The sequence below is a fragment of the Kuraishia capsulata genome, genomic scaffold (assembly GCF_000576695.1).
Source record: "Kuraishia capsulata CBS 1993 genomic scaffold, Kuraishia_capsulata_scaffold_3, whole genome shotgun sequence".
Classification (NCBI taxonomy): Eukaryota; Fungi; Ascomycota; class Pichiomycetes; order Pichiales; family Pichiaceae; genus Kuraishia; species Kuraishia capsulata.
In genome coordinates, this window is record NW_019172952.1 from 57,212 (window position 1) to 80,588 (window position 23,377).

The following is a 23,377-nucleotide window of genomic DNA, read 5'->3' on the forward strand; positions in this document are numbered from 1 at the left end:
TTCATTTAAATTCCAAAGTTTCCGTTCAGTAACGCATTGCGGGCCTTTACTTTATTGGCAGCACCACCGTGGCCGTGTAGTCTATTCACTCTTTCAGCTGGAGGCATGTGGTTGATGGTTTTGTCACTGGTAGTTGGTGGTCCTTTCATCTGTTGTCTGACATTAGGCATTCCAGCTTGTGGGTTTGGCGACAAAGAACCCATCATCGGGCTGCTGGAACCAGGTCTTGCATACTGAGCCGGTGGGACGCCATAGTGAGGCGGAGTACCTGACATCCGAGGAGAATGCGACTGAGGAGGCCTGTGGCCTGCAGGTGGAGGGTAATACATAGGTCTTTGTTGTGGAGGGTATTGTTGTGGGTATTGTTGTGGGTAAGGTTGTGGGTAAGGCTGTGGGTACTGTTGAGGGCCAGCGTAGAGGTTCTGCTGAGGGTAACCCTGAGGCACTTGCTGTGCCGGATAGCCTTGTGGAACAGGCTGTGGAGGATAGCCTTGAGCATAACCTTGAGGATAACCCTGACCATACTGCTGAGGGTCGTAAAAGCCAGGATGCACCGGCTGAGGTCCTTGAGCATAGTACTGTGGGTGGCCTGGGACAGTCTGCTTAACCGGTGGCCTTGACCTCGACACGGGCTGCTGTTGTTGACCTTGGCCAATCTGAGGTGATTGTGAGCGAGGTTCGCTGGTACGCGATCTCGTATCACGAGGATCAAGAGAATAAGCCGAGCCCGAAGATTTTGATGACACCTGCGATCTCACCTGACTTAAACCTTCAAGCGGTCCCGGTGACAGAAGTGTTCTGCCCTGACGGTGTGCGACGTTTGGATCCGTATAATTCTCTTCTTTATACTCAGCCCCGACATCTTCTTCAGCAAAGCCTGGCTCAATCTCCATAGTTTTGGGATCAATACGTGATACATATATAGGCTCATTAGAGCGTTGGGACGACTGTTCTTGACGAGGCTCCCGAGGCAGCTCCGGTTGTTCGCGTGTATGGTCCTTCTGCAGTTCCTTGTTGACGGACGCATTTGAATGCTTGATCTCGGGAGAAACTGGCAGCAACTGAACCGGTTCATCCTTTTGCTGATATCTGTCATCTTCAGGCTCCTCTTGCTCGCTATTTTGACTGTTTTCATTTTCAAGTATCACATTCCTCATCTGTTCTTCAAGATCGTCCAAATCCTCTATCAGCTTGCTCATTCTACCGCCATTTGCAGCCCCCCTTCCTGGGGAAGTCAGCTCCACTGCCGTATGATAAGATGATCTTGACGGAGAAGCTTCAGTCAACCCTGAGAATTCTGACCTTCTCAAAGGAGAAACAGACGGAGAAACCTGAACCTTCGGAGAAGCCGCAACTCTTGGAGATTCCTGAGGAGCCTCGAATTGAATACCACTAAGAGAAGGTCCATTGTATCTGCCAGGCCTTTCAGGAGTGATTTTTCTTATCCGTGGCTTTTCAGAAATGTTATCCTTTGGCGGAACTGCAGGTTTCTCTTCATCAACTGCAGGCTGTGCTTGATTTGGAGATTGCGAAACGGGCAACTGGTTTGGATACTGCCTCACAGGTGATCTTCCGGCTGGATACTGAGAAGTAGGCTGCTGCTGGTTCTGCACATATCCGTACTGCGGGGCGTTTTCGTAATATACTTGAGGACCAGGTGGGGCATACATTCCACCCTGAGGGCCCATATATCCATAGTTAGGGGCTTGCTGATAAGTCATTTGCACTGGAGCTGGCCCATCCCTTACAGGCGATCTTCGCTGTTGCTGTGGAGCATCTTGCTGGTATTGCGGTTGCTTTGCATGAGCGGGCGAAACTGGCAAAGGCTCAACAGCAGATTTTTCAGCCAGTTTTTGTGGACCTGGACGTCTAATTCTCCTCTCAGGGGATGCAGACCCACTTTCGTATGCACGAACATCGGCACTCTTTGGAGGAGATGCTTGCTGTTGAGGGGGTGATTCTATAGCCAAATTGTCAACTTCAACAGTCGTTTGCTCAGGAGTAGGAGGAAGCTGGTCCTTGAACATTCTATGAGGTGCCACAGGAAGAGCTTCTTTCTTGAAATCCTTATCAGGAAGAGGTGGAGGCCCATTGGAGTTAATCTTGGTATCCTTGACTGGGGCCAAGGTGGCTCTGGTTGCCTTCTTCTGTTCAGCCTCCTTGATTTCACGATTGATTTTCTTGAGTTTCTCCTGCTTGATCTCTAGCTCGATATCGTAGCCGTCCTTGCCGATGACCTGTTCCTCGGTTATGACCCACTTCTTCAATCCTTCTGCAATCTCAACCTCCAAAACATATGTCTTTCCAAACGTCTTCTTCTTGATACTCGTTTCTTCGACACCTAGAGAGCATAACCATGTCCAGATAAAGTAGTCATCAATAAACGTCCTACTGACATCTGCAGTGAAGTAGTCGCCTGTCTTTGGTTCTGCCCTCTCATCGGCAGGGTCTTTGCACCAGCCAGGAACGAGTTCAGCCATCACATTGTTCGGAGAGTTCTCAAATTCGTCATCGGCCAGGCACATATTGTCCAGTAATCTGCGGCCCTCGGTAGAAAGCTTCGACATCAACGACTGGGGGTCCTTGAAAAGTCTCTTCAACAGGAGATAGTCCTCTCTGCTATAAAACAACTTCGGATCCTCAAACGAAAGAGTCTTCGATATCCTCGCAATCATCTCGGCAGGTGAGCGGGAAGGATGGTTAACCTTCAAAGTAATCATTGGCACCTCCTGGAGATGTTTGGGGGTCGCCGTGGTCGATTCTGGGGGATAGTCATTACTGGCGAGCAGACTCTGCAAGCCCTTCGGCAACTGATTGGGTGAGGACCTGGACTCGGGACTCATGGAGTTGAGAAATGACAAGAAGATGTGGAACATGGCATCAGCAGCAGGAACCCATTCAGACATTCCTCTCTCAAAACTGGGGAGACCATCTTTAGGAGTTCTTACTGGATGAAACGCCCATAGTCCGCACACTTTACTTATCTTCCGTGCACTCAACATGTTCTCCTTGGCATGGCCGGCAAATGATATCAACAAGTCCATGAAATCGTATACAATCGAGGCATGTGCACCACTCGATAGACAGGAAGGCATGATCTCCAGAAAAGAATTCTTGGGAAAGCCTTGTTCCTCTTCTTTGGTAGCAAATTGAGCATAGGCTTTCCAGCCAATGATGCAGTTCCCAGGCAAGCGGCACCATAAAAATTTGAGCGCGCTCATCAGCGTATGAACATCAGTAGCTCGGATCACAGAATCATGATGGGCCTTAGCCACGGGCCTTCCATCATGAAACACGTCGTCCAAAAATCTCTTCAATTTCACGTCAAACTGCTGAGGGCGGAAAGGAAGAATTAGAAGGGCAGTCCGGGTTCCTAAATTTTGTTAGTTTGAAAAAATCCACCGAAAAACAAGAAACATCAGCCAAACGTACCGGCTGCTTTGATCTGGTGGGTGATGGAATGGATCAGGTCCTTGATCTCTTTTCTTTCGAAGGTCACATCTGAATAAGTGCCCAAATTACCCGTCTTGACTTCAGTCTGATTCTTATGGGCCTCTTTGTACTTTTCGTAGTCTTCAGGCGCGTAAGCAGAGCAGTAAACAAACGCATCCAATTGATCTGTCTCTCCACCCAGCGACTGTCTCACTTCAGATCGGGGCAGAGTCGGTAGCGAACTATCCGACCGACGAGGCATGTGAGAATAGATTGAATAAAATTAGCTGATCCTCTAACGAGAACGCATCAACACGGTACACAATAAATCTTGAAGAAGAGTGGGATCCTCACTACACGTAACATGTGGTGAAAAAAAAAGAGGCTGCGCCAATTCGCGTCTGCACTCGCGTTTTGGCCAGGCACCTCACAGCCTCGGATCTCGGTTTGGACCGAGGTCGTGGGACTGGGCGGAATTTCATAATTCCTGTCCACAAAAGCCCTCGAGCGTATACAGATGGCATATAAATAGCAGGGGCCTATCACTCAAGAAGCATGTATTGATATTGGTTACCATGGTTATCACTCAGAAGTCTAAGTTGAGCCATCATTGAGCAGGAACTCTAATGAAATTTCATGTTCTAGCCAAGTGTTAGTGATGGCACATATATGGAGGAAATGTAAGGCCGCATTATATAAGGGTGCATATTCAATAGGTACAATACCCATGACTGAGGCTTAGTTTGGATCTTGTTCCGGGGATATTTGTTTCGCTAATGCGGTACCTTTTTATCTGAAATGAAATCAAAAAAAAAAGCTAAACAAACAAAATACGCTAACAGACCACAGATCTACAATGGCTTGAGCTTGACCAGAGGCTGCTGGCCATGCATGCTATTATGCAGGCACGCACCACCGGCCAATTTGATCAATACCCAACAGGAACACCTTTCTTTCGCCAGAAATCACTTACCGCATGCCAAACACCATCGCCAGCATTTCTAATACCATTCATAGCGGTTCTGTGAGTCTCAAATATAACTTCGTGACCGCGAAGTTCCAGTTCTTCCTTAACACTCTCCTCAGCTGGGATCTCCAGGGCAACCTCGTTTGGAAGAAGTTGATGATGAATTCTCGGGAAAGCAATTGTCTCGAGCATTGTAAGATTGTAGTGATATGTTCTAATTATTGCTTGGAGAACGGCTGGAGTAATGTGGGATCCTCCAGCTGCACCAATCACCAGGTCTGGCTTACCTGTCAGTCTGTCGACCACCACCGTTGGTGAGCACGACGACAACGGACGTTTGTATGGCTCAATAAAATTGAAAATCGATGGTTCGAGTCCAAATGCATTGGGAGCAGTTGGAAGGGAGAAGTCGTCCATTTCGTCGTTCAAAATTATTCCTGTTGTAGGATCACAAACTTTGGATCCAAACAGAAGGTTGACAGTGGTGGTCATTCCAACCGCATTGCCAAACTTGTCTACCACACTGAAATGAGACGTTCCATGAGGATCATTCATCTGGTAAGCAGGATGGTAATCTCTCCATGACTTTAAAGTGTGATTGTCATCAATCTTTTGCTGTGTCTGTCTGGCCCATTCAGCGCTGCTGAATTTTGCATATCTATTATGGTGCTCAGCTATCTCCGTCTCATTTTCACAATACGGGGAAACATCACCAAGGTTGCTTCTCACAGTCCCCATCCATTTCATAGTCTCCACGAGTCTCTGCGTCTCATTAACCCCATAGTCAGACTGGGACTGGTCTTCATAATGGTTCATGATTTGGAGTCCAGCCATGAGCGATAATCCGGAGGATGCTCCATTGGATGTGAATACCCGATATTGGTCCCTGTTGAACGTTTCAATCTCCAAAGCTGGTTCCACTCTTGCTTGATATTTAGCAAAGTCGTCAGCCTCTAGAATTCCACCGCTCTGTCGGACTGTTGTCACCATACCCTCGACAAGAGGACCTTCTGAGTCGTAGAAGATATCAGAACTGCCGTTTCTTGCTATAGCTTCCAAAGTCTTGCTGTACGCCTCACGCTTGACATGGTCACCCTGGGTTACCAATCTTCCCTTTTCGTTAAAAGCCCAGGCCCAGTTTCTGGGGTGTTTGAGGATATAGTCTCTCTCGTTCCAAAGGGAAAACTCCAGAATGGGGTCCGCAATCCAACCCTCACGGGCGAGATCTGCAACTGGCATCACCAAGTCAGCCCATTCTAAATTTCCAGAGCCATGCCGGCTATAAAGTTCGAATAGTCCTTTCAACTCTCCCGGGGTGGCTACAGCCAAACCACCGACTTTGGCGTCGTCTTCGCGTCCTTTAAACATGTCCCTATGGGCCTTTGCCGGTGCCATCTCACGAGCATCAATGCTGATCGCTCCTGGTGTACCAAACTTTTTTGACGTTATGAAGCATCCTCCTCCAATACCAGACGACATTGAATTGATGGTTCCAATGCAAAGGGCCACTGTTACAGCAGCATCAGCTGCGAATCCACCGCGTTTTAGGATGTCAACCCCCATTTGTGAACACACCTTGACATCCGATGCAACGGTTCCGTTTTCCGCAATAACCAATTGTTCTAATGATGGGCTCCATGTGGGGCTACCGAGATCAGGTATGCGATACTCGGGAGGGTGCTTTTTGAACGAACGGCCATGTCCATAGCAGACAAGAGACAGAATTCCAAGTGTGAGCAATGCTGCTGGTATCCATTTCTTGGCATTGGAACGCTTGGCTCGCAACCTTGGAAAAGACCGCAGAAGCAACGGCGAACTCTCAGAGCTGAGCGTCATGAACAGTATTAAGTTCTTGTTATTCTAGAAGCAACTTAATGTCAATACCTGGCTAAGGCTCTGGGAGCAGACCGATGGTGCGATAAGGTAGTGTGAACCCCCATTTGTTATCGCAGGGCCCGATGCGGCAACTATGCAGCTGGAGCCAAGAAATCGTTATCTGGTTACAAATGGTGCACACTATAGCTAAAGATTTTCTAAAAGGGTATCGGTATTTTGTTCAGTTTACATGACTCATCGCTTCAACTCAAACAAAAAATTAGAATCTTTTCAATGAGAGAAATCCTCATTTCTCGTTCTGGTTCTGGCCTCCTCAATAATGCTATTCCAATCACTTCTCAGGATCACCACAAACTCCACCACGGTCAAAGCAACAACTCCTGCACTCATGGCAATCCACAGTCCAAGTACCTCCATCTTAAGAACGAATGCGAGAATGTAAGCCAATGGCAACGCAAAGAAATAGTAAGAACCGATGTTGAGAATTGAGCCAATACGTTGTTCTCCCTGTGCTCTGAGTATTCCTGCCATGGTTATGTTGACGGAGTCATAAGTTTGATTGATGAATAGCAATCTAAGTACAGTCGTGGTGACTTTGATGACTTCTTCGTCCTCCGTGAAAATTCGGATGATGGGCTTTTCTAGAATCAGAAGCACAACAGTGCTAAAGGAACCCACCACCAAGGAACCAAGCATCGCAAGATTCGTGGATCGAATACTGCTTGTTTTTGCACCAGCACCAATCAACTGCGCAATATGGGTCGTTATAGCACATGAGAGTGCAAAAGGGATTTGAAATACCAGAGAACCCACAGATGTACAAATAGACTGAGAAGCAAGTGCTACTGTTCCGAAGTAAGCAGATGCCAAAGTCATCACCTCGAAAGCCAGATATTCTGCTTCAGTCTGGATCACACCTGGAACAGCTAGTTTCAGCATTGGCCCAAAATCAGTGAAAAGAGCAGAGTATGAAAACCCACCCCAACACTTGTATCCGTCAATGACAAAAATATATGCCAGCAGAAGAAGAGCCATTAGCCAATAAGTAAGAGAAACAACGATTGGAGCACCAATGAAGCCCCAACCTGCTGGGAGAACCAAATAGTATGTCAGACTCAAACTAAATGGGGTTACGAACAATAACACATAGGTCGGGGCATCAAAGATCTTCTGGGCCTGCAAATATCTTTTTCCAGTCTCAAACAACATTAATCCCGGCGTTCCCCACGAGACAACTCTCAAGTAATCCTGGGCTAATTTCGAGAGCAGCGGATCAGGCTGCAAGCTGTTTAAAATGGGCTCTGCCCAATACCACACACCATAAAAGGGAAGCAACGCAATGAAAATTTGCATCGAGCATTTCTGCCATACCTCGCCAACTCGCAAATATTGTTGAGCTCCATAAGCCTGAGAGGCAAAAGTGTCCATAACAGTTACCATTCCTTGTATCACGCCAGTTCCTGTGATGTTATAGGTCATAATAGCCAGAGAAGCACCAGCCAGTTCAGTTGCACCTACATGGCCCAGAATGAACATTGGAGCGATCGACAGAAAGTACTGAAGAAAAAATGCTAACATGAGAGGAAGGGCGCCCTTTCCAACCATCTTGGCCTCCTCTAGAGGGGTGAGTTTTTCTAGTTCGTTCTCAACATTGGACTCATTATCACCACTAGCTGATGCTGTGCCGCTCTTCCGCAAATGTACCGGTTCGGTGGTATACTCTGCGATATGTACACCTTCATCAGCAAGCAACGGAGCGTGTTCCATTGTTCAAAATGTCAAAAAGAAACTCTAAAAGGAACTGAACAAAACTCCAGTAGTTGCAGGCATATATAGAGCTTTTGAAAAAGACTTTTGGATAGTGAAAATATCTCGATGTGAGCTGGGCGCATGCGCATCCAATGAGGCTTTCCGCATTGGGTAAAGGTAGCCGAGGCCGAGTGCAATGGAGTAATCGGCAAGATACGGTCCACATTTGGAGATAAAATAGAATTTCATCAAAAATGGGTTGTAATAGGCATTTTATTTGTCCTTTCGGTAATCAAATTGAACTAGGGGACCTTTTCCAACTGGTTGCTGAGCATTTACCGGTGTTTTCTCTGAAAGTCTTGGTCCCCACGTTCCAGGTGCGGCTCCAGCCAGTAATGGCTCTCCAGTAGCGTTCAAACGACGAACGGCACTCCAAATCATCTGAACGAGGCTCGCAACTACTATTATTCAATTTTCACTATATTTTTTGCCCTAAACTCAGTAAGCTTTCTCTTAACGTCTCGGCCTTCTTGCAATTTTTCAACCCCAGATTTAGCCTTTCCACTCTAGTTGAAATACTAGGTCGATGAGCTGAAAATCGAAGCGGTCTATACCTCTTCAATGCACCATTCAGGTTGACATTGGTAGCTTATAAACCAGTTTTCCACGTGTTTTCACAATGTCTGAACATGAATCAACAAAAAATCACGACCTTCAGTCAGTGTTCATAAAGACTGAGAAAGCCCGCACTGGAAGAGAAAACCAAGTGTACAGCCCAGAGGGGGCAAGGATAGTGGCTGGGTGTATTGCTCTGAGCGAGGATAAGCACAAAGTGATTATGATCACATCCTCAAAGCACACAAACAGATGGATTCTTCCAAAAGGAGGCGTTGAAAAGGACGAGATTACGGATTATTCCAAGGCTGCCGAGCGTGAAACTTGGGAGGAGGCTGGTGTGTTGGGAGTTGTCACGCGGGAACTAATGGTAGTTCACGACTTCAGATTTAAGGGTAAAAAGAAGGGATTGAACGTCGACACGATAATTGATGGTGAGAGTATTCCGAAGTCTGAGTTTCACTTTTATGAGATGACAGTTGAAGAACTTGCGACGAGTTGGCCAGAGGGCAATAATAGAAGTCGAAGATGGTGCACTTATTCGGAGGCCAAACACGAGCTAATCAAGGCCAGAAGATTGGAATTGCTGGATGCTTTGAATGATTCCAATATTATCAAGGATGTTCCTGTAATTGAGGCTGGAATCGAGGGTCATCAGATTGACGCACATGAGGCTGCTGATGAGTACTGAACCAATCGCTATACAGACAAATTCTATTCCCCACGAGAACTATTTTCTACAAATCCAAATCACATCATAGTATCTTGGTGGTTTTATTCATTCATCTACCAAAAAGACCAGACATCATGTTCTGCAGCGGATTCACGGCTTTCGCAACAACGCTGACTCCGAAGTAGATCTCGCCTATAGCGTTCACTTTTTTCTCCAGAGATTCGTCGAATAACGATCTGTACCTTCCAAACAGAATTTTGAAGTTGTCAGCATTTTCTGGACCGGCCCTTTGGGCAAATTGTACCAGCAATTGGAGAAAGTTTAGCATCTTGAAATTACTTTCTTCAAAAATAAACGTCTTCATTCCTCCACTCTCAACAAGTTCACCCCTGGAGGAGTACTCTTCAATCAACACGGCAAGCGATTTCGTTGCGAACTTGAAATTCTCCATCAGAAGGTAAGGAACAACTAGTCTGGGGGCTATGACAGGCACCAGTTCTGGTCCACCGTTGCGCAAAACCTGCAGATTCAGTTCAAGAAGCAGCTTCAAAGCTTCTTCATTCTGTGATGCCAATAAGCACTGTTCTGCCAGATTCATGTTCTCTTTCAACTCACTGTAGAACAACTTTTCACCAAGAACATAATTCAACTGTGAATCTCCCAATGCAGACCCTGTAGACTCGGCAGCCCATCTGGAAATCTCCTTGGTCAAACTGGGCAAGTTCGCGTCTGTATCTGGTATCAGGTTCAAGATTTCCACCACCTGTGGCAATTGGTCTTTTTTGACTTGGTCTTCTGATGGCGATTCTTTCTCGAATATCTCCAACAGATACAACAACAGATCCGCACTCTCGTCGTATTTTTGAGCCTCAATCAGCATTTTACAACTCTGGAACAGCAATTCTGTTGCATCTGCAAACTTTTTTCCAGCGACGTACCTGTTCACGTAGGTCCTCACACTCTGTTGCGCTTCATAGTGGGCACCGGCATCAACTCTGAAGGCAATGTTAGATAAAATCTAAATTGAACAACAACCAATGTATACATACTTTGCTTTGCACCTCTGCAAGTATAGCGCAAGTTTCTTATCATGTTGGGCACTCATATCTTCTTGCTACTATGGTCGATATGCATTTGAAGAGAGCTGTTCAGATCTCTTGAGATACTTTCCAAACCTTTTGTCGTGGGAGTCTCAGATTAGATATTAGGATAGTCACGACCTTAACTATTTACCCCAGATTTGAAATTTGAGCCAAAAGGAATTGGTTTTCAGTTCACAGTATTAATACATCAGACCCAATGTTGTCTTTATATTTGTCAGGAGTTTTTCTGTATTCCCCGAAACCTTTGTCCATCCCATACCATCACTACATGTTTTGATATTAAGCTTGTTTTGCCGTTCGTCGGCCACACAAACCACAAGCGGGAAACGTTTACGGGCAGGACTTCCAGAAGGCATCAAAAACGAGGTCTCCTCTTGAAATTTGCGTTTTTCGCAGTTCTCTTTCTCAAAATTGTTCATCCAGAAAGAGAGGTGGATCTTAGAGGTGCTGTCCATAAAAAGGAGTCTTAGGTTTGTTATCTCTGCTGAGTCCATGTCCTCATTGCAAAAGACTAGTGCCGCGTCGAATCGTTGCAACTCAATTGAAATGATATTTTGTCGTGCAGCAGTTATGACTCTCGCAATTAGTGATCCAATTGTTTGAGCCATTCGAGATCGTTTGTTGGTGAGAGCTTGCAGCATTCGAATCTGACTGTTCTGGAAGTATCTCTGATACACATCGACATTGAGAGTGTTGATAGGAAGAAGAGACAATAGAGAGGCATGAACTGAATTGCCTAAGATTGTCTTCTTTGAGATCACCGAGAGATATCTTATCTGCAATGGCTTTTGCTGCAAGTCATTCTCCCCGAAATCTTTCCAGTATCCTTTTGCCGTCTTTGTGTCCAGAACGAGCACCAATCTCTTTAGAGACGTCGGAATCGACGAAATGACTTTTGCCAGATCGGAGACTGAGGTCACTTCAATTGTTAGAGTAACCAACCCAGTCATAAGACTCAACGGTGGGACGCTCGGAGCGAAACTGGGAACACTGAACGGATTATATACCTTTCTGGCCAACTTTTCGTTTTCTTTTCTACAATACAGCATTGCCTGTATTGTTTCCACGACAGATGTTTGATTCTCCAAGAATGCCATGGTGGTATTGCACCTTCTCTGGGCTTCTTTGGTACCGTCATACTTAAGTCGGAGAGGCGTCATGGAATAAAAACCAATAATACATTTGCTGTATATTGAGCGGCAAGTGAGCAACATTGATAGACGATCTTTTGGCTCCAAAACGTACATGATTCTCGTCAGCAGTTCTGTTGGTAGTGACGCTATTCCATCTCTCTCTTCCTCTGTAACACTCGCTGTATGCAGACTCTTAAACCTCAGCACGTCAGCACTTCTACTAAACCTCCATAGATAATGGTACGCCAAAATGTCCCAAACGCTTTCCACCATGTGTATCTCACTTTGAGAATTTTCGAAGCTTCTGCACTTAAAGCCTAAACGCTGTCATTGCCTGCTTTGCGTGCGGCTCATGTTTATCTCATCTGCCATAGTCTATCGTGTCACTGAGCACCCAGCGTTAACTTAAGTCGGGCCCTTGTGATTGTCTTGTTTCTTTAGTTCAAATTTGGTCGATTTGATTCTTTTTGCTTTTCAAGGACAATGGTGATAGAAGTTTCACAGGAGATGATCTCGGTAGGCTCCACACCCAGTGAGCCTGTTAGTGAATCGATTCAGGTGATCAATGAGTTTAAAGAGTTCAACACCTCATTGATCAAGTACATGCGTGATAGCTATCTCTCACCGGCCAGTCCTGACAACGGATTGACCTACCACATTGTCTCCGTGTTTGGATCGCAATCCACTGGAAAATCCACTCTTCTGAACAACTTGTTTGGAACAAAGTTCGATGTCATGGACGAGGTATCTCGTCAGCAGACCACCAAGGGCATTTGGCTGGCACATGCCACACACGTTGCCTCAGCCGTTGAAGGCGGTAGCTCCTCTAATTCGACAAACATTTATGTGATGGATGTGGAAGGAACGGACGGAAGAGAGAGGGGCGAGGACCAAGACTTTGAGAGGAAATCCGCGCTGTTTGCCCTCTCCACATCAGAGGTCCTGCTTATCAATATTTGGGAATACCAGGTTGGTCTTTACCAGGGTGCTAATCTGGGTCTGTTGAGAACGGTATTCGAAGTCAATCTGGCCCTTTTCTCACAAGAAAGAACAAAATCATTGATTCTGTTTGTTATCAGAGATCACGTGGGAAACACTCCTCTGGAGAATCTTGCTGGCACTCTTACTGCTGATCTGGAAAAGATTTGGGACCAGCTTAGTAAACCTGCAGGTGCAGAGACTTTGAAGCTGAATGACTTTTTTGATTTGAAATTCGCAGCTTTGTCGCACAAAGTCTTGCAGCCAGAAGCCTTCCGGGAGGATGTAGCCAAACTTGGCGACAGGTTTACAGGTTCCGAGCTCTTTAAGCCCGAATATCATAGGGGTGTTCCTATTGATGGTTGGACTGTTTACTCAGAACAGATATGGGAACAAATTGAGACGAATAAAGATTTGGATCTGCCAACTCAAAGAATAGCCGCTGCCCGCCAGCGCTGTGATGAGATATCGTCCGAGTGTTATGCCTCGTTTCTAGCAGAGTTCAAGAGCATCGACCCTGTGGTGCTATCGGGAAAAGACCTTTCAGAAAAACTCAAGGCGATTAGGTCAACTGCTTTATCCTCTTACAACGTTAGTGCAGTGAGGTACCCAAATGTCGCATATCTAGAGAGACAGGCCTCACTGAAAGAGAAATTGGATCAGAACATCAAGGACATTTTGTCCTCCGAAATCCGGGGAGCATCCAAACTAGTATCTCAGAAATTTACCAATGACATTGAAGCAGCAAAGAAGTCAAGATCGTCCGAGCCATATGCTGATGTGGTACAATCACTCTTGCAAAGCGCTCTCTCAGAGTTTGAAACTGCTGCCGGTGTCTACTCAATTGTCGATGATGAGGATGTTCATATCGTGAGTTACAGCTCCGAGCTGACAGAACTAACTGCTGACCTTGGTAAGGCCGCTAGTGAGGCAGTTTTCAGACAGAGACAACAGGAGATTCTTAGTCGCACTTCAAAGAGTTTTCAGGCCAAGATGAAGAAGACCATATCGTCTCTTATCAGATCTCCTACCTCAAGTACCTGGGACTTGGTGATTGAGGCATTCGAAGACACCGCAAAATCCCTGTTAGCGCCCTACAGAACTGAAAGTGGTTACGACTTTGGTCTGGGGACCTCTGAAGAAACTACCAGCGGGCTCTATATGCAGATTCGCAAGCAATTCTGGATCAAATTTAGAGATTTGCTGCACATTCTTGTCACCGAAGACTCTGTTTCATGGATTTTGAGAAACAAGTTTGAGGATCTTTTCAGATTTGACAAAGAAGGAGTTCCAAGAATATGGCGCAATGCATCTCAGGTGGATGAAGAGTTCAAGAAAGCTAGAACAATTACTTTCTCTCTTCTTCCAGTGCTGGCAGACGCGGTATTATCAGATGGAACTGAGATCCACCCTGACGTGGATATCGCTCACGATGTAGAGGTCACCAACTCCGAAGAGAACCCTCACATCATATCACATTTGCTGGGCTCTGAGGAACAACAGAATGTGATGGACAGACTCAAAAAAGAGATCAATGCGATCTATGTGGAGACCAAAAGAGCCACCATCCAAAGTGCAGCCCACATCCCGTTCTACATCTACGTCGTCATCTTGGTTCTCGGATGGAACGAGTTCATGGCCGTTTTGCGCAACCCTCTTCTGTGCACTCTGATCATCTTGTCTGGTGGAGGGTTCTACGTGTGCTATCAGTTGCAGATGCTTGGACCAATTCTCAGTGTTGCTACTGCTATGTTCGAAGAGACCAAGGTGGTGATCAAGGCTAAGCTCAAGGAGCTGCTGCTGGAGCCAGAAGCGGCAGCTGTGCCTGCTCCGGAGATCATTGAGCTAGATGATTTGAGTGAACTGAAAAAGGACTAAACGAAAATGACCACAATGAATACTGCCAAACATGTGAATATGTTGATGTTTCAAATTAATACATAATGAGGATATTATGGAAGTTGTGATTGTAATCCCATGCCAAAATTTCATGCCAAAATCCAGGACGAAATGGTTTGGTAGCTTGTGTACACCATCAAAACAACTCCAAAAACTGCCACAGTACCAGAAAAGTACCAAGTCCTTGCAGAGAGATCATTCGCTTTCATATAAAGCAATGGTGGATATATGTAGATCAGTGGAACACATGTAAAGCTTCCAATGAGCGATACGAACTTGTCCAGATCATTGGAGCCAGTGTAACTTATCAAACACATGAGCATCACCACCATCAATCTGACGAGATTCTTAGTCCATTTGATTGCTGTGTCAGACTTACCAGAAAGGATTCCTTCCTGATTAATTAGATTAGAACCTGTTGGTAGTAGAAGCTTTTGTGGACTGCTGGTTGGATAGAGACCATTGCTGAAAGACGAAGCCTCAGACTCCCTTCGAATTTTTTTCTGCCATGTTTGTCTATGCTGAGAAAAAAAATAGTTCTCAATGATCTTAATGGCCGGGAAAAGTTGCAAAGGAGTCGAGAGTAGAATGGCAGCAGCGTAGAGGAACTGGACCACTTCTGTAGCCACACCCGGTTTGAAATTAAGCAAAATGACCGTTTTTACATCATCACCGTAACTCATATACGAAACAGTCGCAATTGATGTGAAAACAACTGTGACCACCACCATGACGAAAAAAAGCACTTTTTCAAAGTCCTGGGGACGTGCCATGGACTCTTTCACTGGTATAAGTAAGCCGATACCTTCGAACGCAAAGACAGCTGTGCCCACGAATAATGTCCAAGTTTCCGATTTGAACATCGAAATCTTGTTTGAAATGCCCTCTGCAGCCAGATGAAAAGAAGAGCAGTAGACAATATAAACCAGGCCAGCAAGAATAAACACATCTGCAATTAGAGCAGTTGCACTCAGCTTGGAGATCTGTCTGGTGAGACTCAACGGAACGAATATCACCAATTGCACCACAATAAAAAATTCAATAGTGAACCCTTGCTCTCCTTCGTGTTTGAACAGTGTATTTGCCAAAGATTGAAGATTTTCAGCGACAAATACTGTGTAAGCACTGGAGAAGCCCAGCTGCGACATCACCAGGGATGCCAGGATCGCCAGCTTGACGGCAGGTCCAAACAATTTCTCACCAAGTTCACCATACCCACGAACTCCAGTTGATGTAGTACATCCTACCAGTATGACAAAACAATAGTAAGAAACAAATGAAAAGATGAGCAACATCACATTGCAGAAGAGCAAGCCTCCATTGGAAAAGGACTTTGGCAGAAACACCACACCGGTTCCAATGAACGCTTTCAACAGCAAAAGAGTTGCTTTATGATTCGACACTTTCTTGCTGTTGGAGGTCTCGGTCTTTTGAGTGCGAGCTTTCGATCTCTTTTTGCGCAATTTGGCATTTGCAGAGAGCAATAGCTGTTGCTGTTGCAACTGCAGAGTGCCATTGGTGGAGCCAAAAGAACCGTAATTTGGAGTTCTTGACAAAGAAAAACGCGGTCTTCTCTCGCTAGAACCCGATACTTGCTCCTCGTCAACTGCAACGGCAATTTCCGAGTCATCGTCTTCGCCGTCTTCGGTTTCGACTTCGCTAGAGTTGGTCTCAGCATCACTGTCTTCTCCATTTTCTCTCAAATCTTCCCCGGCAAAATGGCCATACACTGCTAGAAACTCGATGAAGTTACGTGCAAGAAACCCTTCGGGTTTTTTGGTTTGGTTTAACCGTCTGTTGTAAGCTCTAGTACCGTCCTGTTCGGGATGTGCCTCCACATCCAACTGCGGTGCTTTGTGCAGCAAAAAACTCCGTCTAAACCCTCCAGGTACTTGCATATCAGTCACTGACATCCCTTCATCCCTGGCATCATCTGATGATAATTGTCCAACACTTGTGGACCGTTTCAGTGGACTCTGGTGTTCGCCTTCCTGACGTTCATGTCCAGCATACCAGTTGTAGATACCTCTAGTCATATCGCCTCCCTGCAGTCTGAGAGAGTCAAAATTTCTGTCAGTACCTACAGAATTGGCTGCACTTGGTGATTCGCCAACTAAATGCCTACCCACAGCCCTCACAACTTCAGGTTCTGGGTTCTCCACATCCATCACGGACGACTGGACTGAGACAGGGACACTCGGTGGTCTCACCTCTTGCGGGGCCGATACCGGCTGTGGATAGCGCGGAGTGGTAGATATGATGCTTGACAACATGCTCTGTCTTCTAGATTGGGGTCCGGAACTTTTTGCAGCCAAAGAGCTAGGTATGGCAAGATTGGCACCGTCGGCTCCAGGCGCAAACCCTCCAGCGATGGTTATCGGATTCGACGCAAGGACATCACTCGTAACACCGTCATCTCTTCTCAAATACGCAGACCGGGTTCCCACCGATCGTTTCAACATATGTTTGGCCGAGAAATCGCCATTCTGGAACGACTCCGAGACGTCGCCTGGAGCCGGGGTCCGTTCAGAGCCCAAACTTCCAATGTTCTTGGCAGTACTCATTGCTAATCGATATTAAAATGTTCCACGGCTACTTAACCAGCCCTCAAAAACAGTATCCCTATCAAAAACGCCAAATATTTCAACCGCAAGTGTATATCCGCCGAACCTCGCCTGTCACCACCACGCTTCAATGCGTCAAAAAGCCAAACTTTTCACCCGCGATGAGATGGCCATACAAACCCGCGGCTGGCACCAAGCCTCCGTTTTTGTGTTCAAAACGACGCCATCGGCCAGAAACGTGTTTTACGCAAGATTTGAGGCCAGGACGCCATCCACGGTGATCACTGTTAATAATGCTCAACAACATTTAGATTAAAACAACGGTCTTTGGGTATAAAGCAATATGCCTTCCAGTAAGTGAAATTTAGCGGAATTTTTGTACAGATTTGTCCAGTTTTGCTCGACGGGTTTATATTTGTATTTTATTTATCCGTTTCGATACTAATAGCCGGGTTTAGAGGATCTCTCCATCTCGTCTCTGTTGATGGACGAGGCCCCTCAAGAATGTGGGGCTGGGCCAACAGAACAAGAGGCGCAACGCCAGATAAATCAGTCTGGGGTTCAGCCAGTTAGTCAGTCGATATCGCCGCAATCGGCGCAATTTGGCTCGATATTGAATCCTTATTCCGGTACCGGCGCCGTTGTTGCTGGAGCCCCTGCCGTTTCGCTTCAGCCGCAGGCCTCTCCTGCTACGACGCCACATACTCCCTCTGCCACGCCCACCAGGGTGACTCTGGCTTCAATGATCAACCCGGAGGAGCCGGTGGATGATCGGACGAGGGCTTTGTCGCCGACCCCGGGCGCCGCGGCTGGAATTCCACCACCTGTCGTTGCTCCCAAGACTCAGAAGAGACAGCCAGCCGACCCCAACAAGCCCAAAAAACCCAGGAAGAGGAAGGCAGACGCAGAGCCCAAGGATCAGCTGCCTGCGGTGGCAAATACCATCATAGTGGACGGAAAACCGATCGCCATGAAGCCGGCTGAAGGGTCAAAGCCAGCTGCAGAAACCGCACCTGCCAAGAAAAGAGCCAAAAAGGAGCCTTCTGCTGCTGCTTCGAAAGCCAAAAAGGAAAAAAAGGATTCCTCGGTGTCTGCAGATGCCTCAGCAATCCCTACAGCCTCGATTTCAGCGCCCACCGTGCCTCCCAAACCACTGGTGCAGGCCGCACCAGCGTCCATCTTGGACATTGGAGATACAAATGCTTCGGATTCCAAGCAGACAGATCCTCCCATAATTGCCTTGCATATTCCTCTGCATTCTCCGGGCGTTCCACCGGGAAAATCTCAGAACATTCTGAATGTGATGCGGCTGTGTGAAGACAAGTATGGCTGGAAAAGGATGCATCCAAATGCAAAATTCGCACTGGAAGAGCAAGAAGACGAAGATCTGGACGAAGATGATGATGGTGATGACATGGAAGTTGATGAGGACGAAAATGGACAAAACGTCCAAAACAACGCAGCAAACGATACTGCTGCCCAGGCCACCAACCAGACCCCAGACGATCAGCCGGCACCAAAGCCCACCAGAGGCGGCAAGGGAAAGAGCAAAGTTGGAAAATACGATTTAAATGATCCTTTCATTGATGATGCTGAGTTGGCGTGGGAAGAACAGAGGGCAGCAACGAAGGACGGGTTCTTCGTTTATTACGGGCCGTTGATCGAAGAGGGTCAATATGCTCGCATTGAAAGAGCAGATGGAACAGTCAAACGCTCGCGGCCCGGTGCCGGTGGTCGTGCCGCCAAGGCGGTTGCAGCCAACTCGCGCTCCAAGGAAAATGCTCCTAAGAAAGCCCGTGGAAAAGCAGCCGCTTCAACAGCTAAGAAGCCCGCCGCAGTGGCTATTGCACCCAAGAACCCTGAGCCCAGTTCACAGACCCCCGAGCCTTCTGCCGTTGTTTCAGGCTCTATTCCCGTTTCTGATGCTGTTTCAGCAGAACCTGCGCCGTTGATTGCTCCTCTTGGTGACTTTTCACCTGCAATCACTAATGCTCCAGAGACCAAGCCCATGGCTAGCTGAATTTTACGTACTAACCGGTTGCCTTCTACTAGTTCGAATATCATCTATCGGCCTTTACTACCAAGCTGTACATTTAGACATTTCGATTAAAGCTTTCGTTATGTTTTCTTCGTGGCCCCGTTGATGTTGTCTATGGCCAACGTAAGTAGATCAATGTTGAACCCTTTGGAGATTCTCTCTTGGTTGGCCTCCTCCGATACTGAATTGTTATATTCCGCAACTTTAGCCGAGATCTTTTCCATAATTGCAACAAACCGATCATTGGGAAACTTTTCACGAAGAAATACGAGTAGATTGAGATACGACAACAGTGTCTGGACAGTCTGTACAGCGACAAGCACGTCAATATCTTTTTGATCCGTTGGGAGATCCTCCGTAGCGGTAGTCACCAATGCTTCAAGCTGGTCCTGACGATCAGCATTCAGACTGATGTAGGTATAAGACTCTCTCGGTGGAAGGGCAGGCGCCGTCGATTTGGACTCAAGAGAAGCAGCCTTCACTTTTTGAGTCAGACTGTCCACACTAACCGGTTTTGTTCTCAGCAGCAAGTCCTTCAAAAGCGAGATAAACGTGGGTTTCACTTGCTCGTACGGACAGGTCTCAAGCGAATTGTGGAGGTAATTCCAAGCAGTCTGCTCTGAGACCAGGGTCAACACCTTCGCAATCAGGGTCAGAATCATTTTGGCCTTCGACCGGAAGACCGAGGAGGTGCTCTCCGTGGTCAGCACCTGCAAGAAAGTGTTGATGAGGATCGGTTCCAACGCTCTCAAGTCCGCCTCGGCATCTCCATCCCACTCGTAAATAGCTCTCCAGCAAAGATGCAACAAAGCATCCTGAAAAGCAATTTTAGTACTACCTCTAATCACACCGGGAATTGCAAACCGTATGTACATCTTGATTGCGTCAGATGGGGAAATCGAGAGCTTTGCATCGGGATAAGAGTGCACCAGACTGTGAGTAAACATCAAGAAGACTCCAATAAAAGATGGATCAAATGAGTCTGGCTGTTTTCGCAGCCCTGTCTTGTTGTAGTTGTCAATGACGAGCGAGAATAGTGCGTCATTCTGTGCATCGAGTGAGGTGGTGTAATCGAGTGATTTGAACAACAGCCTGGTAGCATCCAGCTCCTTCAAAAACATTTTTTCAAGATCAAAATCAAGAGATAAGGCCAACATCACGAGTCTGTCAACAATCTCCAGAGAATCTTCCCTGATCGAGTAATCCAGTGATTGCATTTCGCCCAAGGCATCGTTAACAGTGGCCAGTGGCTTGGAGCCTTGTATCTTCTGAAAGTACGTCAAGGTCCACTCAGTAGGATACAAACTCACTGTCTGCTCTACCGCAACAGACAAGAAGAACCGCAACATCTTACGCTGAAGGTATTCCTCAGTTTCGCGCACTTTCACAAGTGCAAGTCTCTCTTCTTCGTCGTCTTGGGGCTCTGCCGGGGCTGGAGGAGGCAGGTAGTCTCTGATAAACGTATAGACTCGTCTGGCAAAAAACACCTGCCCCGCGTACAACTCGGCAGTGTCAAAGAAATTAATAAATGCGGATATCGCCATGCCCAGGAATCTTGAAGGATAATTGGTCTCGATGCGCCGCAACGAAGCAGTCATTAACTCCACCAGAAGGTGGTATTTCATCTTATATGCCCTGACAGGCATGGCCAATACAAATTCTCTTGTCTCATCGTCATAGTCGGCAAGCTCTTCGGCCGTAGGAACAGGATCTCTGTACAAAACCGCAAGCATCTCGCAACACCGAAGAAACACCTCTTTCGGATTTCCATTCTTGGCAAGTAGACCAAACACACTTATAACAAGCATTATTCCTTCGGATTCTATCAACCGATTCGTTAACCACCTCGAATTGGCGAACTCTAACAACATAGCCGGAAGATCCCAGCCAATCTCGTACGTGATCTGGGGGTACTTCACCAAGACCTCGTTGAGTGTTTGAAGCAAAGCAGTTTTCTCTTCTTCATCGTAACGTTCATCCGGATCAGCACCAAGATGAATATCCAGAAGTGTAGCATAAGACAGCCAGTCTTGAGTCTCAACTGCATCCACAGCTGCTTGCCGCAACACGTCGCAGACTTGAAGACCAGTCAGAGTGGCGGACGAATCGTCTACGTCGCTGGAAGTATCGTCCTCAAATTCAGGGATACCTGCATCGTCCGAAACTCCAATTTGGTCGTCGTGCAAAGACATTGAGTTTGAAGTATTTGCTTTAATCAACCAATTGGTTTGGATACGTTTTAGAAGCCAACGTCGCGGCTCTCCAGAACTTTCTGACATGGGACCAAGAGCTGCCATTCGATATCGGGCGAGCGATATGACAGGATTAGTCCGTGCACGAATTGCTATCAGTTGGAGTGTTTGGGGAAGAAACAAGCTGAGCTTCTGAGGAAGAGAATCACATCTTTTGACTTGATATTTTGAAACAATGGACTTGCCGGTTTCAGACTATGACGATGAGTCATCGTCGTCTTCTGAGTCCACTGGGAAGCTACAGGATCTGCGACTGGAAGAGCCAATGCCAGACCAAGATCTTGGGTCTGAGAGAGATTATGAAGATAGCATCAAAGAGCAGGAGGTCAAGACTAAGGTGACCATGGCTGCGTCAATGGTTCTTTCGAAACTACCCTCCAAAACAAACGATTTGGTGGCAAATTTGTCAAAACCAAAGAAAGATAAAGGTAAGTTACTGATATGCACTGTCTAAGCCCAAGCCCAAGCCCATACTAAACTATCAGTTACAATACGATTTCAGCCAATTGGCTCGGTTCCCCATATATCGCCAAAAGTATTCAAAATCTCATCATCGCAACCGTTCTCAACTCTTATTCGCTTCCTAGAGAAGCGGATACGGCAAAGGCAAACAGAAGATGCCAAAGTCAATGCCCTTACTGGAGGAACGCTGTTCTGCTATATCCACAATTCGATAGCGCCTTCCCCGGATGAAATGATAGGCAATTTATTCACGGTGAGTTGAGTTAAAATCAGAGCTTTTCGTTTAGCTTTCAGTTAACTAACCCCACAGAACTTCAATGTCAACAACGAACTCATGGTGTCTTACTGCAATACGGTGGCTTTTGGCTAATACTGAAGAGATATATGTTTCAGAAATAAAATACGGCAACCACTGTCTCGGTCCGTTGAGAAATATAAAAAAAAAAAGAACACCGTGGTGCCTGATGGCATACCTCATGATATCATTCCTTGGAATCCCAGAACCAGCCCTTGGAAGGGGTATCCGCTATTGCAGCAGAATCAGCTGCTTTGGAAGGGCCTAGTGACTTAGTAAACTCGGAGATGTTCTCCTTGCCTGCAGCATCAACAACCGTCTTCTTTTCCGAAACCTTCGAGGTTCCGTCTGCGAACCATTGCTGTGTTGTGGAAACTTTTTCAGTGGACCCATCAGGAAGTGAGCGAAACGAATACGAAGATGATGATCCAGTCACGTCACCGCGTGGAGAATTGGCCTCTGGGTCTTTGGCCCACAGTCCGCTACTCTTGGAGTTGTCGCTGGCCAAAACTCCGTCCCACTTCTTCTTCTCCTGCTCTTGATATTGGGCCCATTCGCGCTTCTTGCGATTCCAACGCTCCCGTCTTTGCTCCTTCATGTTCTCCTTCATGGCGCCTTTCCAGTCGAGATAATCGGTCACCTGTGGGAAGAACTTTCCCTCCTTCAAGCCTTGCTCAACATCTTCTTTGGTTAAAATGCCTTTGGCGTCTGCAGGAATTATTCCACGTGGAAACAAACATCTCCAGTATCCTCTCTCGTCCCACCCGGACAGTCCTTGCTTTTCAAGGCAACTGCGATACAACTCTGGCGAGGGGGTTGGATAAGCCCACATGCCGTATTCGTTCGACTTCTGGAATCCTCCGCGACGACGACGGCCCCAGAAGAAAGGCGACTTGTCTATAATTGGCTCTGAGTCGTCGAAAAGCCTTTCAAACGCACCTAAGTGAGAAGATATAAACTTATCGAGATCAGTAGTGACACTAGCAGTGGTGTTTTGCTCTAGGGAACCCGCATTGGAGCTCGGTTTTTCCCACAGACTGCCCACGTCGTTAGCCTGATTTCTAGCCTTGTCCCAGAGCTCCATTGACCGGTAAGCGAGATCAGACGCCAAAGTGTTGGTCGAACTCACCAGTTCCTTGAAGGAGTCTTCCGCCTTCTTCAGCGTCTTCTCAAATTCCTGCTGATTCTCGTCGATTTCAGAGTCTTTCGCCGGTTTGTTGTTTCCCGATCCAAAAACCATCTCAATTGATAAAAGAAGCTTGTTTGAAAAACAGCTGGGAAAAGAAGAAAGTTAAAGGATGATTTGCCTCTCCAGGTTTGGCATTAAAGACGCCACTCTAGTCACGTGATTTGGATTATTCTAGGCAAAGCCTACTTACAT

The 23,377-nt window shown here is 46.7% G+C and overlaps 12 protein-coding genes across 12 annotated transcripts; 4 read left to right on the forward strand and 8 right to left on the reverse strand.

The window, feature by feature from the left end:
• Positions 1–5: 5 nt before the first annotated feature.
• Positions 6–3,694, reverse strand: KUCA_T00002266001 (uncharacterized protein; the record flags this gene model as incomplete). The annotated part of the gene is made up of 2 exons (XM_022602502.1): positions 6–3,373; positions 3,433–3,694. The coding sequence occupies 2 exons, from the start codon at positions 3,692–3,694 to the stop codon at positions 6–8; spliced, it is 3,630 nt and encodes a 1,209-aa protein (XP_022458301.1).
• Positions 3,695–4,360: 666 nt separating this feature from the next.
• On the reverse strand, positions 4,361–6,235 carry KUCA_T00002267001 (uncharacterized protein; the record flags this gene model as incomplete). The annotated part of the gene is made up of 1 exon (XM_022602503.1): positions 4,361–6,235. One exon carries the CDS (start codon positions 6,233–6,235, stop codon positions 4,361–4,363), a length of 1,875 nt encoding a protein of 624 aa, XP_022458302.1.
• A 270-nt stretch (positions 6,236–6,505) lies between these two features.
• On the reverse strand, positions 6,506–8,002 carry KUCA_T00002268001 (uncharacterized protein; the record flags this gene model as incomplete). The annotated part of the gene is made up of 1 exon (XM_022602504.1): positions 6,506–8,002. The coding sequence occupies one exon, from the start codon at positions 8,000–8,002 to the stop codon at positions 6,506–6,508; it is 1,497 nt and encodes a 498-aa protein (XP_022458303.1).
• Positions 8,003–8,663: 661 nt separating this feature from the next.
• Positions 8,664–9,290, forward strand: KUCA_T00002269001 (uncharacterized protein; the record flags this gene model as incomplete). The annotated part of the gene is made up of 1 exon (XM_022602505.1): positions 8,664–9,290. The coding sequence occupies one exon, from the start codon at positions 8,664–8,666 to the stop codon at positions 9,288–9,290; it is 627 nt and encodes a 208-aa protein (XP_022458304.1).
• A 91-nt stretch (positions 9,291–9,381) lies between these two features.
• KUCA_T00002270001 (uncharacterized protein) lies at positions 9,382–10,377 on the reverse strand (the record flags this gene model as incomplete). Its single annotated transcript, XM_022602506.1, has 2 exons — positions 9,382–10,267; positions 10,322–10,377. The coding sequence occupies 2 exons, from the start codon at positions 10,375–10,377 to the stop codon at positions 9,382–9,384; spliced, it is 942 nt and encodes a 313-aa protein (XP_022458305.1).
• Positions 10,378–10,554: 177 nt separating this feature from the next.
• Positions 10,555–11,781, reverse strand: KUCA_T00002271001 (uncharacterized protein; the record flags this gene model as incomplete). Its single annotated transcript, XM_022602508.1, has 1 exon — positions 10,555–11,781. One exon carries the CDS (start codon positions 11,779–11,781, stop codon positions 10,555–10,557), a length of 1,227 nt encoding a protein of 408 aa, XP_022458306.1.
• A 210-nt stretch (positions 11,782–11,991) lies between these two features.
• On the forward strand, positions 11,992–14,364 carry KUCA_T00002272001 (uncharacterized protein; the record flags this gene model as incomplete). Its single annotated transcript, XM_022602509.1, has 1 exon — positions 11,992–14,364. The coding sequence occupies one exon, from the start codon at positions 11,992–11,994 to the stop codon at positions 14,362–14,364; it is 2,373 nt and encodes a 790-aa protein (XP_022458307.1).
• A 110-nt stretch (positions 14,365–14,474) lies between these two features.
• KUCA_T00002273001 (uncharacterized protein) lies at positions 14,475–16,949 on the reverse strand (the record flags this gene model as incomplete). Its single annotated transcript, XM_022602510.1, has 1 exon — positions 14,475–16,949. The coding sequence occupies one exon, from the start codon at positions 16,947–16,949 to the stop codon at positions 14,475–14,477; it is 2,475 nt and encodes an 824-aa protein (XP_022458308.1).
• A 484-nt stretch (positions 16,950–17,433) lies between these two features.
• On the forward strand, positions 17,434–18,969 carry KUCA_T00002274001 (uncharacterized protein; the record flags this gene model as incomplete). The annotated part of the gene is made up of 1 exon (XM_022602511.1): positions 17,434–18,969. One exon carries the CDS (start codon positions 17,434–17,436, stop codon positions 18,967–18,969), a length of 1,536 nt encoding a protein of 511 aa, XP_022458309.1.
• A 98-nt stretch (positions 18,970–19,067) lies between these two features.
• Positions 19,068–21,284, reverse strand: KUCA_T00002275001 (uncharacterized protein; the record flags this gene model as incomplete). The annotated part of the gene is made up of 1 exon (XM_022602512.1): positions 19,068–21,284. The coding sequence occupies one exon, from the start codon at positions 21,282–21,284 to the stop codon at positions 19,068–19,070; it is 2,217 nt and encodes a 738-aa protein (XP_022458310.1).
• A 130-nt stretch (positions 21,285–21,414) lies between these two features.
• On the forward strand, positions 21,415–22,071 carry KUCA_T00002276001 (uncharacterized protein; the record flags this gene model as incomplete). The annotated part of the gene is made up of 3 exons (XM_022602513.1): positions 21,415–21,667; positions 21,725–21,954; positions 22,012–22,071. The coding sequence occupies 3 exons, from the start codon at positions 21,415–21,417 to the stop codon at positions 22,069–22,071; spliced, it is 543 nt and encodes a 180-aa protein (XP_022458311.1).
• Positions 22,072–22,183: 112 nt separating this feature from the next.
• KUCA_T00002277001 (uncharacterized protein) lies at positions 22,184–23,236 on the reverse strand (the record flags this gene model as incomplete). The annotated part of the gene is made up of 1 exon (XM_022602514.1): positions 22,184–23,236. One exon carries the CDS (start codon positions 23,234–23,236, stop codon positions 22,184–22,186), a length of 1,053 nt encoding a protein of 350 aa, XP_022458312.1.
• Positions 23,237–23,377: the final 141 nt, after the last annotated feature.